Raw genomic sequence first — 17,672 nt, 5'->3', positions numbered from 1 at the left:
GGATCCTTCAGGTGGTTATAGCTGTAAATGTTTTTCTGGTTGAGGAAAGTGAAAGGACTTGGTGGTGCAACTCCAATTACGGTTTTGATGCCCTCCTCCCTTCTCTCCCCCTCCCCCTTCCCCTCTCTCTTTCAGTCTCTCTCTCTCTCTCTCTCTCGCTCTCTCTCTTTCTTTATCTCTCTCTCCCAACATACCTCTACCCCCTCTCTCTCGTCCCTTTCTCTCCCTCTCCCCTCTCTCTCTCTCTCTCTCTATCTCTCCTGGTTATGAGTCCTGCTCAGACAAAGCTGAGGTGTTGGTCCTCTGGCACTCCATACTTGCCCTTGTGCTCCTCAAACAGCTGGCTGAGTTCTTCTGTGTAAAGCTGATGGAGGGCGTCAAGCTCCTCCACTGTGGGCTTCTCATTCTTCTCCACTCTGATTGGCCGTCCCACTGTGGAAAGGTCCAAGGGTATGCATGATAACATTACATTCAAATATAGGTTACTGTAGTAGTCACTGGTGTACCACACAGCCCCACAGTGCGGGGGGGGGGCATGAGCTCTGGAGGGCTCAAACCAAAAACAGGCCTTGTGAAACTGCGGTATGCCACTGGTAGTAGTGCATAATGGGCAAAAACGTATTTGCTTTTTGGATACGATTTTACTCATGACTTTACTTTTCAAGTGGGGATTGAAAATGAAATATGCCATCGTTGGGCCTTGCCAATAGATGTACACAGACAGATGACTAACTGTGTGCCAGCCACTGTTGCTGAGAAGTTGCGGCAAACTGACAATGTTACTATCTAGTAACATTCTAGTAAGTCAAATATTTCCCAGGGCAAAGTTGCTCCTCTCTGTCCCTCTTATATCAATATTCCTCATGTTTATTGACAGAGAACCATCTTTCCAGTTAGTTTACTGATATGAAACTTCTGCCAAAAACAACAATTGCCTTGCAACATAGAAATAGGAGAAAGCTAGAGAAATAGGATAAAAAGATTTGGCAGATACAGTGACATGGAATGTTACTCACCCACAGTGTTGATGGGCTTCCTGTAGGGCATGATACCATAGCTGTACTGGAAAATGCCCCGCGCGTGGAAGAGGGGCAGAGAGATACCCATGATGCTCTGCAGCTTGTCCTGAATCAAGCGGATCCAGGTGCCTCGAGGGTTCTCCACCTGGTCGAACAACTCATTCTCCCCGAAGGAGAAGACCGGCACCAGATGGGCACTAGGGAGGGAATGGGTAGAGGAGAGGAGTGGGGTGACGGAGGGGTAGAGGAGAGGTGAGGTGAGGTGAGTTGAGACAGAAGTTTGGCCTTCAGTTTTGTTACGATCATCTCTATGAGTTTGTAAGGTACAGTATATTTGTAGAGAACAGACCCAGTTTCCATTTTACTCATGGGTGTGTTGAAGTTTGTCCTAAATTATTCCACTATTGATGTAATGACATGTAAACGCTTGATTTTAGCAAGCTTTGTGTATCCCACGAAATAAGACTTGAGGTGCTGAAGATGAACTCGCAGTATTACCAGCAAAATCAGGGGAAAACTGAGTTGGGTAATGTCATTCGAAAACATAATGTTAACTTTCACTGCTATGCGGATGACACACAGCTGTACATTTCAATGAAACATGGTGAAGCCCCAAAATTGCTCTCACTGGAAGCCTGTGTTTAAGACATAAGGAAGTGGATGGCTGCAAACGTTCTACTTTTAAACTCGGACAAAACAGAGATGCTTGTTCTAGGTCCCAAAAAACAAAGAGATCTTCTGTTGAATCTGACAATTAATCTTGATGGTTGTACAGTCGTCTCAAATAAAAAACTGTGAAGGACCTCGGCGTTACTCTGGACCCTGATCTCTCTTTTGACGAACATATCAAGACTGTTTCAAGGACAGCCTTTTTCCATTTATGTAACATTGCAAAAATCAGATATTTTCTGTCCAAAAATGATGCAGAAAAATTCATCCATGCTTTTGTCACTTCTAGGTTAGACTACTGCAATGCTCTACATTCCGGCTACCCGGATAAAGCACTAAATAAACTTCAGTTAGTGCTAAACATGGCTGCTAGAATCCTGACTAGAACCAAAAACTTTCATCATATTACTCCAGTGCTAGCCTCTCTACTCTGGCTTCCTGTTAAGGCAAGGGCTGATTTCAAGGTTTTACTGCTAACCTACAAAGCATTACATGGGCTTGCTCCTACCTATCTTTCCGATTTGGTCCTGCCGTACATACCTACACGTACGCTGCGGTCACAAGACGCAGGCCTCCTAATTGTCGCTAGAATTTCTAAGCAAACAGCTGGAGGCAGGGATTTCTCCTATAGAGCTCCATTTTTATGGAATGGTCTGCCTACCCATGTGAGAGACGCAGACTCGGTCTCAACTTTTAAGTCTTTACTGAAGACTCATCTCTTCAGTAGGTCCTATGATTGAGTGTAGTCTGGCCCAGGAGTGTGAAGGTGAGCGGAAAGGCACTGGAGCAACGAACCGCCCTTGCTGTCTCTGCCTGGCCGGTTCCCCTCTCTCCACTGGGATTCTCTGCCTCTAACCCTATTACAGGGGCTGAGTCACTGGCTTACTGGTGCTCTTCCATGCCGCCCATAGGAGGGGTGCGTCACTTGACTGGGTTGAGTTACTGACGTGGTCTTCCTGTATGGGTTGGCGCCCCCCTTGGGTTGTGCCGTGGCGGAGATCTTTGTGGGCTATACTCGGCCTTGTCTCAGGATGGTAAGTTGGTGGTTGAAGATATCCCTCTAGTGGTGTGGGGGCCGTGCTTTGGCAAAGTGGGTGGGGTTATATCCTGCCTGTTTGGCCCTGTCCGGGGGTATCATCGGATGGGGCCACAGTGTCTCCTGACCCCTCCTGTCTCAGCCTCCAGTATTTATGCTGCAGTAGTTTATGTGTCAGGGGGCTAGGGTCAGTCTGTTATATCTGGAGTATTTCTTCTGTCTTATCCGGTGTCCTGTGTGAATTTAAGTATGCTCTCTCTAATTCTCTCTTTCTTTCTCTCTCTCTCTCGGAGGACCTGAGCCCTAGGACCATGCGTCAGGACTACCTGGCATGATGACTCCTTGTTGTCCCCAGTCCACCTGGCCGTGCTGCTGCTCCAGTTTCAACTGTTCTGCCTGCGGCTATGGAACCCTGACCTGTTCACTGTGATTACTATTATTTGACCATGCTGGTCATTTATGAACATTTTTACATCTTGGCCATGTTCTGTTATAATCTCCACCCGGCACAGCCAGAAGAGGACTGGCCACTCCTCATAGCCTGGTTCCTCTCTAGGTTTCTTCCTAGGTTTTGGCCTTTCTAGGGAGTTTTTCCTAGCCACCGTGCTTCTACACCTGCATTGCTTGCTGTTTGGGGTTTTAGGCTGGGTTTCTGTACAGCACTTTGATATATCAGCTGATGTAAGAAGGGCTATATAAATAAATTTGATCTTGTAACAATGGGATCAGATGCCAGCGCGAACCCTGGATGGAGCTTCACTGCTGCGATTGAATGGCAGGGAGTCAACACTCATCTCAAGTGAACAATTTTGGCTGACAGTTCCAGCAGATGAGGAGAACTTGACTCTAGAAAAGGGGTTTTCTACGAGATGACTACACATCATTTATCTCAATGTTAGAATGCTTCTTCCCCAGATCGAGGAAATTCACCTACTCTCCAGTAACTTTAAGGTGGGAGTGCTTTTCTTTACCGAAACATGACTAGATTGTTTGATAAAAAACGTTGAGATTGAAGTTGAAAATGATGTAGTAATTAGAAAAGACCACAATCGCAAATCCAGGGGAGTTTGTAGTATGTAAAATCAGATATTGGGTTTAACTATAGTTTAGATTTAAGCCATGACGAGATTGAAGCTGTGTGGTTGGACATTCTATTACCAAAATGCAAACCCATTATAGTCAGAACCTGTTACAGACCACCAGAAGTTTAATGAATTGTTGAAGGAGACTTGCTGGTGATTTAATACACACATGCTCAAAAAGGACATTGCTACTTTTTAACAGGATGATAGAGAAGGCCAAGAAAGATTATTTTAATGACAAAATTGTTGAGAACAGGAACAATCCGAGTAAATTGTGGAATTGTCTGAAGCTATTGGGTTACAGTAACAGACTGAAGAACAAAACTCGAAATTTTACCTAGGACATTGGAGGAAAGGTTACATCAGACAAGACCATGGTTGCAGACAGTCTGAATAGCTACTTTACACCTATAGCTAATACATTAGCGAGCAAGTTACCTGGTCAATCAGGTTGTTATGGGGAGAGTCAAGTCCAGCAGTTTTACTCGCAGCAAGGGATTCAAGTCGATGCCTTTTCATTTTTCATTTGATAAAGTGTCTGAGTCAACTGCGTAACTCACATTGTAAATCTGTATATTGAACTAGGGATTTTTTCCAGTGAACTAAAACTTGCAAGGGACATTCCTCTATGTAATGAAGAGAATAGGCTAGATCATGGAAACTATCGGCCTGTCTCAATCCTGTGTATTTTATCGAAGGTCATGGAAAAGATTATGTTCGAGCAGATTGACAGTTATATTTCCTTACATAACCTACTACTGTATATGAGCTCCAGTCTGGCTTTAGGAAATCCCATTCCACCGACACTTGCCTACTATATCTAACTGACCCCATCAGGAAGGAAGTAGATGGTGGGCTATTTTGTGCTATGGTTATGTTAGATCTCCAAAATGCATTTGATACAGTGGATCATGAGATTCTGTTAATCAAACGAAGAGCCATGGGCTTTAACAACTTAGCCACAAATGGGTTATCTCTTATCTGCAAGGAAAAAAACAGATGATGTATGTGGTTGGGACCCGGTCTAAAACCAAAATCTTGAACTTTGGGTACACTAAGGGAGTGTTGTCACGTTCTGACCTTAGTTCCTTTTTATGTCTTTATTTTAGTTGGTCAGGGCGTGAGTTGGGGTGGGCATTCTATGTTGTTTTTCTATGTTTTGTTCTAGTCGTTATATTTCTATGTGTTTGGCCTAGTATGGTTCTCAATCAGAGGCAGGTGTCGATCGTTGTCTCTGATTGAGAATCATACTTAGGTAGCCTGTTTTCTACTATGGGTTGTGGGTAGTTATTTTCTGTTTAGTGTTTTTGTTTGCACCTTACAGAACTGTTCGTTTGTCGGTTTGTTGTTTTTGTTCAGTATTAATTTCTTTATTAAATTATTATGAATATGTACCACGCTGCACTTTGGTCCTCTTCTCCTTCCACCAACGACAACCGTTACAAGTGTGCTGTGTCCACTTTTCTTTCTGTTGTATATAAAGGATCTGAAATCTGCCTGTACATGTGACCTTTTCCTCTATGCAGATAATTCTGCACTGTTTGGTTTCCCACAAAGACAAAAATGTAGTTGAGAAACCCTTCAGTGTTGCACTTCTGAATGTCAGTAAATGACTATATGACAGTAACCTACATGTGTCAAACAGACCACCATTGTCCCTGTGCCCAAGAAAACGAAGGTAACCTGCATAAATGATTACCGCCCCGTAGCACTCACGTCGGTAGCCATGAAGTGCTTTGAAAGGCTGGTCATGACTCGCGTCAACACCATTATGCCGGAAACCCTAGACCCACTGTAAGGATCGATGCAGGAGATGAGAAGCAGGTACAGGGAGTGAAGGTTTAATAGCTGACGGACATGAAATGGAACAGCATCTGGACAGGAACACATAACAACAATTAATACGGACACAGGGAACACCGCCGAGGAACAGACAGATATACATGGGGTAATCAACAACGTGAAGGAGTCCAGGTGAGTCCACTGAGCCTGCTGCGCGTTTTGATAGTGACAGGTGTGTGTAAAGAAGGGTAACCCTCGAGCGCCAGGGTGTCATGCCCGCTCCCGCTCCCCCTCACTGGCGCTCAAGGGCTCCAGGCTCCCTGGCGCTCAAGGGCTTCACATACCACACCAACTGATCCACAGATGACGCAATCTCAATCGCACTCCACACTGCCCTTTCCCACCTGGACAAAAGGAACACCTATGTGAGAATGCTGTTCATTGACTACAGCTAAGCTTTCAACATCATAGTACCCACAAAGCTCATCACTAAGCTAAGGACCCCTTCTGCAACTGGATCCTGGACTTCCTGACAGGCCGCCCCCAGGTGGTAAGGGTAGGCAACAACACATCTGCCATGCTGATCCTCAACACTGGGTCCCCTCAGGGGTGTGTGCTTAGTCCCCTCCTGTACTCCCTGTTCACCCACTACTGCGTGGCCAAGCACGACTCCAACACCATAATTAAGTTTGCTGATGACACGTCAGTGGTAGACCTGACCAACGACAATGATGAGACAGACTATAGGGAGGAGGTCAGAGCCATGGCAGTGTGGTGCCAGGACCACAACCTCTCCCTCAAAGTGAGCAAGACAAAGGAGCTGATCATGGACTATTGGAAAAGGAGGGCCAAACAGGCCCCCGTTAACATCGACGGGGCTGAATGGAGCGGGTCGAGAGTATAAGGACATGAGGCGAGACCCAAATGCAGACACAGGCAGATGATTGAGCTCCGATATTTATTATAACAAATGGGGTTGGCAAAGGGTAGGTTGGGTACAGGCGAGAGTTCATAAACCAGGACAGAGTCCAAACAGTACCAGGTGATAGGCAGCCTCGAGGTCAGGACAGGCAGGGTTTCAGTAACCAGGTCCGAGTCCAGACGGTACAAGACGATAGGCAGGCTTGAGGTCAAGGCAGGAAGAAAGGTCAGGCAGGATGGTTTGGTGTCAGGACAGGCAAGGGTCAAAACCAAGAGGGCTAGGAAAAACAGAGACTGGAAAAAATAGGAGCAAGGAGAAAACCGCTGGTTGACTTGGCAAAACAAGACGAACTGGCACAGAGAGACAGGAAACACAGGGATAAATACACTGGGGATAATAAGCGACACCTGGCGGGGGTGGAGACAAGCACAAGGACAGGTGAAACAGATCAGGGCGTGACAGAAAGTTTCAAGTTCCTTGGTGTCCACATCACCAATGAACTATAATGGTCCAAACACACCAAGACAGTTGTGAAGAGGGCATGACAAAACCTTTTCCCCCTCAGGAGACTGAAAAGATTTGGCATGGTTCCCCAGATCCTCAAAAAGTTCTACAGCTGCACCACTGAGAGCATTGCATCACCGCCTGGTATAGCAACTGCTTGGCATCTGACCATAAGGCACTACAGAGGGTAGTGTGTAAGGCCCAGTACATCACTGGGGCCCAGCTTCCTGACATCCAGGACCTATATACGCCTATATAGGTGGTGTCAGAGGAAGGCCCAAAAAATTGTCAAAGGCTCCAGTCACCCAAGTCATAGACTGTTCTTTCTGCTACCCCTAAGCCATAAACTGCTAAACAATTAATCAAATGGCCACCCAGACTATTTACATTGAACACCCCCCACCCGCTGCTACTCGCTGTTTATTATCTATCTTTGCATAGTCATTTTACAAATTACCTCTATTAACCTGTACCCCCACACATTGACTCAGTACTCCCTGTATATAGCCTCGTTATTGTCATGTAATTTTGTTGTGTTACTTTTTGATGATTATTTATTATTTAGTAAATATTTTCTTTACTCTATTTCTTGAACCGCATTGTTGTTAAAGGGCTTGTAAGTAAGCATCTCACAGTAAGGTCTACACCTGTTGTATTTGGTGGATGTGACAAATAAGATTTGATTGATTTGATTTGATTTGTCACTACACCTTGGAAAAACAGAGTCCCTCTTGTACTGGTCCAATGTGAAACTGAGGAATTCCCCTAACTTTAAGGTGGTAGTAGGTGACATAGTGGTCACAGCAAAAGACGCAAAAGTTAATTATCGTGGATGTGTGCTAGATAACCATCTGACAGGGAGAGCATGGCACAAAAAGTTATCCAAAGTGAACCATAAAATTAGGTTCAAGGCAAGAACCGCCAAATATCTGGATAAGAATGCAATGGTGGCATTGGCAGGGGCTCTTGTTCAGTGCCACTTCAACTATGCGTGCTCTTCCTGGTACAATAGTGCCCCCAAGATAATTACAAATAAACTGCAGACATCTCAGAACAAATTAGTCAGGATTATTCTTAACCTTCCAGCACGTACGCATCTTGACCATTCCCACTTTGAAAGCCTCAGATGGCTCAAAGTGGAGGAGAGAGTTTCTCAGATTAAATTGTGTCATGTACATAAGACAGTCCACAGTATGGTCCCCAGGTACCTATGTAACTACTTTAACTTGTTCTGGGATAACCATAACTATTCCACTAGAAGGATTTAATAGTGGTACGGTGAAATAAACGTTTTTGTACTCAGCTGCCCCCCCCCCTTACAAAAGGACCACAATGGAAATGGTGATATTTTATGTTGAGGCGTCACCGGCTGGAGCGCCCTCATATATGTATTTTAAAAATTGTCTAATAAATTCAATCAATCAAGGTGTCACTTCACTTGTCCCTCTGTATGTCATACGGTGCATGCATGCTCCCAATTGAAATTCCCAAAGGGCTTACACATGTCACTATTTCAGTAAGCCATCCACAAGTACACACTGTGAACATTAATATCAAACTATGATGAAGTGATTGACACAGTTGAAGTCACTTGTGTAACCATGAGCGTAGTTATAAGATTTAAATCGGAGACACAGGCAGTAAAATGTCCTCCGCCACCTCTGGCCCTGGTCTTACCCATGTTCCATTGCCAGTTTGATGAAGCCCTTCTTATTGGCTAAGAGAATGGTGAAGGCGCCAGGGTGTGCGTCAAGGGCCTCGGGGGCTCCTCCTACTGCTATAACAACGGCATTCCCACCTCCCTGTCGACGTAACAGATAGCTGGCACTCTCCTTGTCCGAGGGAATCAAACCTGGGACACACAGTAGACACTGAGATCAGGTGTAGTTAACAGTGGGGGGGGGGAAGTTTGGTACACTATTCTTCACTGTCGAACAATGATCAAACATGTTAATTTGTATCATGATGGTTGTCCCTAATCAATCTATCAGTAAATCAATTAATCAGATGTATTTATATTGCTATCTTGTCTTTACAGCAACATCTGTCACAAAGTGTTTCACAGTAACCCTGTCTTGACCTTGACCTCTAACCCCAACCCCACTAACCTGCCATCATGATGTAGTCTCTGAAGAAGGGGGCTCTGAACCAGAGAGGTAGCATCAGCAGAAAGCTGTCCAGTCCAGGGAACAGTTTCCTGAAGCCTGTAGCGTACGTGCAGAAGTTAGTGAAGGCTCCAGCCACCAGGATCCCATGGGGATGAAAACCAAGGATGTAGTTCTGCCTGGGGTCCAAGTCCGCTGTCTTCACCAGCTGCAATACAACAGAGCGGAGTCACTTCTAAGGACTTCAATACTCAAAATAGTTATGCGCAACTGCACAACACAGTATACAGGATGCATCAAATGTATTTCTAAATCTCAATCTTTATCAGAGACTTTCAAAACATTTGAAAGTTTAATTGAAAACCATACTCTCACGGAAGTCTATGAATTGACTTCCAGGTATTTGGCCTATATCTTCATCACATCGCCTGTGTGAGTTCTCGCTGTTGTTTGTCTGCCTCCACAGCGACTGTCAGAAGAGACTATCCTTTCTCTAACCAGTATTGGCCAGTGTCGTCTGTCTCTGTGCACAGGCAGATAGGAGATAAACAGGATGGATGATCATGCCAGAGGTCACAGGATGGGGTCAAAAGTTCTTGTTAGCTACCCTGCTGAAACAAAAGCATAGACCAGCATAAATTTCAAGCTAGTCCATGCTGGTCTATGCTGGTCAATCGCTGGTCAGTGCTGGTCTGATGCTGGTCAAGCTTGTCCGACCAGCATGGTCTAGCTGGTCTAGCTGCCCAGTGAACAAGGTGGACTCAGGTCTATTCTGTTTGAGACCCGGGGGACTCTGCATTGACTTGGACTTGAGAAAATCAGATGCTTTCAGAGCATCTCTGATGGTATAAATACATTTGATTTTACTTCAGTCTATGGCAATATTTTTTAGTCTCAGTCCACCCAATTTAAAAGTGCACATTGTGACGACTCCCCCACTCTGTGTGCTGAATTCTTTCCCTCTGCTCTTGTTTTCATTAATACGATGTCGGTGGGCGGTGCTGGAAGGGTCGTCAGCGAAATGGCACACACCTGGGCTCGGGTGTGTCCCAGCGATAACGACACCTTTCCCCCATACGTTGAGGAGACACTCTCCACGTAGACACTGTTTTTTGTGGCATTTTGGAGCTTCTTTGTGTTTATTTGTTTTGGCACCTCAACACCCCTCATTATCACCATCTATGCACACATCCACTCCCTTACACTGACTACACACACCATTGTTACTTGTGTAGGTTACTTTATTTAATAAATATATTTTTGTTATTTCTTTATCTCCGCGTTGTCTTCCTCTTTGTTACGACCCGGTTCGTAACAACATTCACATCTAGAACATTTGTTCTAATCGCATGTAAGATAAACATGCACAATTAATTACAAAGTCTGCATTAATAGGCTGCCCCTACACTCACTAAATGCTGGGTTTGTATCCTGACCCTACTACTGGGTTGCAGTTATTGGGTCATGTAGTTGGGTTGTTGATGCTAGTTTATAGAGATATTACACACAGCGGGTCAGATCAGAAGACTGCAGGCGTGGCTTTACGTTATTTATGGCCACCTGTGAGTAAATGTTATTCCGGTTCATCTGTTCTGTTTTATTAAGGTTGAAGACACTGACAGTTTTGTTGCATTAATGAGTTTTACACAAGTGTATGAGTTCCTTAATTAAGAGACTATGAAAATCCCAACATTGGGATAGTTACTGCTTTGTTACAATATGTAAATACTGTTATGAATATTATATTAGAATATGTTATGTGCAAAAATATTTAAGGAACATTTAAATTTGTGGTGTACGAACTTAACAAGAATCATATTTACTCGCCCAAAAAAACTATCTGAAAGCCACGCCACTAATATCAGATGGTCACCAACATACTAGCATCAGTGTCCAAAACAACATGCGATGGTCACCAGAAAAAAAACACATTAGTCGCGTTTTTTCAGCAGGGTAATCGTGCTGGGCATGTTATGCTCATGATCAGCATCGCTCAGTCATGTCAAAACAAAGCTGCCAACAAACAGTTTGTATCGACCTCAGTGTTTGAGATTAGCAGTTCAAGGTCAATCAGCTCCAAGAATCAAGTCCCCGCCTACTAGCTTGGGCTACACTAACCTCTCACTAGCAAAACAAGGGCAGTGCTTAGTGCTAAGTAAACACTAAGCACTAGGCATGGTGGGATTTATTGACTTTATGGATTGAGATGATTCATTCAAGGATGAATCCTATAGATGTCTGTCTTTTAATGACAAACACATTTTAAGTAGATCAGATAGGTGTGTTGTAACTTTTGCCAAATAATGACATTAACATAGACTATATATAGACAGAAGTATGTGGACACCCCTTCAAATTAGTGGATTCGGCTATTTCAGGCACACCCGTTGCTGACAGGTGTATAAAATTGAGTACACCGCCATGCAATCTCCATAGGAAACATTAGTAGTAGAATGGCCTTACCGAAGAGCTCAGTGACTTTCAACGTGGCACTGTCATAGGATGCCACCTTTCCAACAAGTCAGTTTGTCAGATTTCTGCCCTACTAGAGCTGCCCTGGTCAACTGTAAGTGCTGTTATTGTTCAGTGGAAACGTCTAGGAACAACGGCTCAGCCGCGAAGTGGTAGGCCACACAAGCTCACCGAACGTGAGGCCACACAATTCCCGCGTGCACAAAGTGAGGTCAATACAGAAATGGTTTGTCGAGATCGTTGTGGAAGAACTTGACTGGCCTGCGCAGAGCCCTGACCTCAACCCCGTCGAAACCTTTGTGGTGAATTGGAACACCGACTGCGAGCCAGGCCTAATCACCCAACATCAGTGCCCAACCTCACTAATGCTCTTGTGGCTGAAAGGAAGCAAGTCCCCGGAGCAACATCCCAATATCAAGTGGAAAGCCTTCCCAGAAGAGTGGAGGCTGTTATAGCAGCAAAGGGTGGACCAACTCCATATTAATGCCCATGATTTTGGAATGAGATGTTCGACTAGAAGGTGTCCACATACTTTTGGTCATGTAGTGTATATTGCTAAGAATGTGAGAGTAGGGTGAATCCCCTAGCGGGTCTCAAACCCAGGCCACCAGCACCAATGATGAACACCCTTACCACTGTCCCAATAAGGGATATCTCTCTTTTTTTAAATTAAAAATATATATATATTTCACCTTTATTTAACCAGGTAAGCTAGTTGAGAACAAGTTCTCATTTACAACTGTGACCTGGCCAAGATAAAGCAAAGCAGTGCAACACAAACAACAACACAGAGTTACACATGAAATAAACAAACATACAGTCAATAATACAATAAAAAAAGTCTATATACAGTGTGTGCAAATGAGGTAAGATAAGGGAGGTAAGGCAATAAATAGGCCATAGTGGCGAAATAATGACAATTTAGCAATTAAACACTGGAGTGATAGATGTGCAGAAGATAAATGTGCAAGTAGAGATACTGGGGTGCAAAGGAGCAACAACAACAAAAAAGAACAGTATGGCGATGAGGTAGTTGGATGGGCTATTTACAGATGGGCTATGTAGAGGTGCAGTCTGACAGATATGAGTCTCCAGCTTCAGTGATTTTTGCAATTCGTTCCAGTCATTGGCAGCAGAGAACTGGAAGGAAAGGCGGCCAAAGGAGGAATTGGCTTTGGGGATGACCAGTGAAATATAACTGCTGGAGCGCGTGCTACGGGTGGGTGCTGCTATGGTGACCAGTGAGCTGAGATAAGGCGGGTCACATCCGCCTACAGTATGTCGGCCTTCCGCATCTGCGGTGAAAGGTGGCCAAGCTACATTGGTGTTTGTCAGACCATTGAAAATCGGTCTTCTCATGAAAAAGTCTGTAGCGTTCGAACGGTTTGGCCCACAGGGGAAAAGGAAGACTCACGGTGTTCTCCGTTTTTTTCTTCGACCCTCACAAGTGTCACGGGACTCGTCTGAAGGTAACCCATACAAATTAATAGAAGTAAGGAGGTAGTTTTGTTCCAACAAAAATAAGGGGTTATGAAATATGTGTCCAAACATTTTCTTATATTTCCTGAGCTTTCTTATATCTCATAGAGTACATACACTTCAAAACCTTATTCCTTATGATTTACCTTTTGACTTAAATTTATGAATGTGTTATTCAATGCTTTTCTATGGGCTGTAGTAGTAAAGGCCAAATTACACAAAAAAATAGGGGTCCTAAAAGTCAAATAGCAATTCGATCAAGTTCAAGTCCGGGCTCTGACTGGGCCACTCAAGGACATTCAGAGACTTGTCCCGAAGCCTATCCTGCGTTGTCTTGGCTGTGTGCTGAGGGTCATTGTCCTGTTGGAAGGGGAACCTTCACCCCAGTCTGAGGTCCTGAGCGCTCTGGAGCAGGTTTTCATCAAGGTGCTCTCTGTACTTTGCTCTGTTCATCTTTCCCTCGATCCTGACTAGTCTCCCAGTCCCTGCCGCTGAAAAACATCCCTACAGAATGATACTGCCACCACCATGCTTCACCGTAGGGATGGTGCCAGGTTTCCTCCAGACGTGACACTTGGCATTCAGGCCAAAGAGTTCAATCTTGGTTTCATCAGACCATACAGGCCTGATTGGTGGAGTGCTGCAGAGATGGTTGTCCTTCTGGAAGGTTCTCCCATCTCAACAGAGGAACTCTGAAGCTCTGTCAGAGTGACCATCGGGTTCTTGCTTACCTCCCTGAAGAATAATGGAGTCCACTGTGTTCTTGGAGACCTCCAATGCAGAAATGTTTTGGTACCCTTCCCCAGATCTGTGCCTCAACACAATCCTGTCTCGGCGCTCTACGGACAATTCCTTCGACATCATGGCTTGGTTTTTGCTCTGACTTGCACTTTCAACTGTGGGACCTTATATAGACCGGTGTGCACCTTTCCACATCATCAAACAATTTAATTTACCACAGGTGGACTCCATTCATGTTGTAGAAACATCTCAAGGATGATTAATGGAAACAGGATGCACCTGAGCTCAATTTCGAGTCTCATAACAAAGGGTCTGAATAGTTATGTAAATAAGCTATTTCTGTTTCTAAAAACATGTTTTCACTTGTCATTATGGGTACTGTGTATAGATTGATAAGGTAAAAAATTATTTAATAAATTTTAGAATAAGGCTATAACGTCACAAAATGTCAAAAATGTACTGTATATTCTGAGAACATGGCAACCATGTCCTGGTAATATTTGGTAGAACGTTGATAGAATATTCTCCTAATTAACCCTCAGAAAACTAAACACGGATGTTCTTGCAACATCCCATAAAACGTGTCTAGAACATTAATGTTGTATATTCTGAGAACATTGTAACCACATTCTAGATGACTTCTGTTTGACATTACGGGAATGTTCTAGCTTTAACACCAATTTCAAAGGTTCTCAGATGGTTTTTGCTAGCTAACGTAGTTAGAATGTTCCCATAATTAACAGAAAACTGGACACTCAAACATTAGGGGAACATAACAACATCAAAAATAATTTTGGGTTTTGTGATTGTAAACAACCCGTTTGTCCTGCTCTCGTTTCCTGTAGTCCTCTATCTGATCATGAGATTTTGCTCTTTCCAAAAACAGATGACAGAATAAGTCAAGCTCTAAGACAACTGTACTGTTTGTTTTTAGGGAATGGAGCTTTGTCAGATGTTGTACTAGTGGTCAACACAGATGCCTGTATGATTGAGAATGGAGCTCTAGTCGTGGATTGACATAGTGAGAGAACACTGGCCAATTGTTTAGTGGCCTGTCATTATTTTGGTCCCTGCTCACAGCAGCCTTTCTTTTCAGGATGAATTATTGGCTCCTGTTTCTCCATGTTTACAAACAAAAGAGTTACCTTCTTATGCCTGTTTATACACTGAACCCATTTTTCACATTTTCCCATCAGGCTTGACATGCAGAGGCTTGGCATGTGCATGTTGTTGCATTTTGGCTTAGAGTTGGGTTCAAACGCGACTAACATGTATACATTCTACAAATGTAAAGTCGTGAGAGGAGTCAGTGTCTAGTTAGTGTTGATTTCTGCAGAGAGCAGAACAGGTTTTCAAATCAGGTGGTTGGCTCAGTCGGAGGCAGTGACGCTGTTATTAGGGACGGTGGTGGAGAACAAGACCTCAGCGTAACCGATGACACCCTCTGAAGGACACTGCTCTGTTCAGACTAACATTGACTCTTTATTCCAGCCTTAATAATGCATGAAGTCAAATGTTCGATCGGCACATTACAAATGTGTTTGTTTGAGGAAGTCCTCTTTGTTGGGAACTTGGTATCTAGACGTGTTCAATGTACTGTATCTTTCCTTGAGAAATGAAGGAAAGTCCATATTACCTAATTATGTAAATTCCCCATTTGTGCGTGTGGCATTCAGAACCAATTTATGTTTTGCTTGAATGAGACATTACTCTCTCTAATAAAACGCATCTGCCTCAATACAGCTCTGTCTGTATACTCAATACACACAGAACACTTTACATACAGTAGAACGTGTTGACTGTGTTCCCTAATCAGTTGGTTTTGATATTTTATCTTATCAGTATACTGTATGGAACAATCAGGGACATTTACCCCAATTCAAAGGATCAGAGTCTTGAGGTGGGGCCTCTACCTTGGGAAAACTTTGGACACACTGGAGAAGTGGCATTAAGGACACACTCTGTGCTAAGTACAACAGATAAGCATGCTATCAAAGAAGATATCAGACTGATGTAGCGTCTGTTTCCAACACACTCTCAAACACATAGATCCCCTGAACGCAGCTCCATCTCCAAATCCCAATCACCTGAATTCTGATCACCTGTTCAAACACCTGTATGTCATTATCACACACTATTTAATTCAGTTCGTTGCACCCCATCATTGTGAGGTATTGTTTGTTTTGTTACACACTTCTAGTCAAAGCTCTGTTTTTGCTGTAATTTAATCCTCCTGTGTATGATAGTTTTTGCCTATTCCCTGCCTGTACTTTAGCCTATCGGATTTCCTGTTATCAACCTATTGCCTGATCTCCTGGATTATGTTACTAGCCTTTTCCCTGCCTGTACTGTTGCCTTTCTGGACCCCCTTTGTATGACCTTCTGCCTGCCCCTGGACCCAGCTACCTGCCTCCTCCTGTGGTCCTTTACAAATAAACATCTGCTCCGCCCTGCGCTTGAAACCAGCTCTCTGTCTCCCATCGTGTTCATTACAACTGATTGATAAAACCAAATACAGTATCATTCATAGAAAGTCTCTTTTTACCTGTTTATCACTGTTTGTTTCTATAATAACTTTTCTTAACTACATTTACTGTACTAGTTCATGTAATGGTAAAAGCAGAGAACTATAATAAATAGAAGTGATGATAAGATGTTGACATCAAAATTAAGCAGAGCCAGTTCAGAAAGGAAACCCGAGTGCCAAGCCTCAGCTGAGATGGCATCAATTAGAGGCTGGTAAAAATCACGCCTACCTTATTTGGCGGTCTATTTAAGCTGACCGGGTCTGCTCACTCATCCTGCTGCTGCTTGCTGCTACCATGCACTGGCTTTTTCTACATTGACGCTGCTGCCTTAACTAGCCATTTCACGCTATGCTGCTGCTTTCTGATATACACTGCTCAAAAAAATAAAGGGAACACTTAAACAACACAATGTAACTCCAAGTCAATCACACTTCTGTGAAATCAAACTGTCCACTTAGGAAGCAACACTGATTGACAATAAATTGCACATGCTGTTGTGCAAATGGAATAGACAACAGGTGGAAATTATAGGCAATTAGCAAGACACCCCCAATAAAGGAGTGGTTCTGCAGGTGGTGACCAAAGACCACTTCTCAGTTCCTATGCTTCCTGGCTGATGTTTTGGTCAGTTTTGAATGCTGGCGGTGCTTTCACTCTAGTGGTAGCATGAGACGGAGTCTACAACCCACACAAGTGGCTCAGGTAGTGCAGCTCATCCAGGATGGCACATCAATGCGAGCTGTGGCAAGAAGGTTTGCTGTGTCTGTCAGCGTAGTGTCCAGAGCATGGAGGCGCTACCAGGAGACAGGCCAGTACATCAGGAGACGTGGAGGAGGCCGTAGGAGGGCAACAACCCAGCAGCAGGACCGCTACCTCCGCCTTTGTGCAAGGAGGATCAGGAGGAGCACTGCCAGAGCCCTGCAAAATGACCTCCAGCAGGCCACAAATGTGCATGTGTCTGCTCAAACGGTCAGAAACAGACTCCATGAGGGTGGTATGAGGGCCCGACATCCACAGGTGGGGGTTGTGCTTACAGCCCAACACCGTGCAGGACGTTTGGCATTTGCCAGAGAACACCAAGATTGGCAAATTCGCCACTGGTGCCCTGTGCTCTTCACAGATGAAAGCAGGTTCACACTGAGCATGTGACAGACGTGACAGAGTCTGGAGACGCCGTGGAGAACGTTCTGCTGCCTGCAACATGCTCCAGCATGACCGGTTTGGCGGTGGGTCAGTCATGGTGTGGGGTGGCATTTCTTTGGGGGGCCGCACAGCCCTCCATGTGCTCGCCAGAGGTAGCCTGACTGCCATCAGGTACCGAGATGAGATCCTC

General features: G+C 44.3%; 1 protein-coding gene across 1 annotated transcript in view; it reads right to left on the bottom strand.

Moving 5' to 3' along the window:
* Positions 1-220: 220 nt before the first annotated feature.
* LOC120056519 (2-acylglycerol O-acyltransferase 2-A-like) overlaps positions 221-17,672 on the bottom strand; it is a 32,663-nt gene continuing 15,211 nt past the window's right edge. Inside the window, exons 3-6 of the mRNA XM_039004699.1 lie at positions 9,123-9,327; positions 8,692-8,866; positions 1,017-1,216; positions 221-432 (exon numbers count right to left, since the gene is read on the bottom strand). Coding sequence (XP_038860627.1) covers positions 278-432; positions 1,017-1,216; positions 8,692-8,866; positions 9,123-9,327 — 735 coding nt within the window. The 3' untranslated portion in view covers positions 221-277. The remainder of the gene's footprint in view (positions 433-1,016; positions 1,217-8,691; positions 8,867-9,122; positions 9,328-17,672) is intronic.

The sequence above is a fragment of the Salvelinus namaycush genome, chromosome 12 (genome assembly GCF_016432855.1).
Source record: "Salvelinus namaycush isolate Seneca chromosome 12, SaNama_1.0, whole genome shotgun sequence".
Classification (NCBI taxonomy): Eukaryota; Metazoa; Chordata; class Actinopteri; order Salmoniformes; family Salmonidae; genus Salvelinus; species Salvelinus namaycush.
This window is presented reverse-complemented; position numbering and strand designations above follow the sequence as displayed.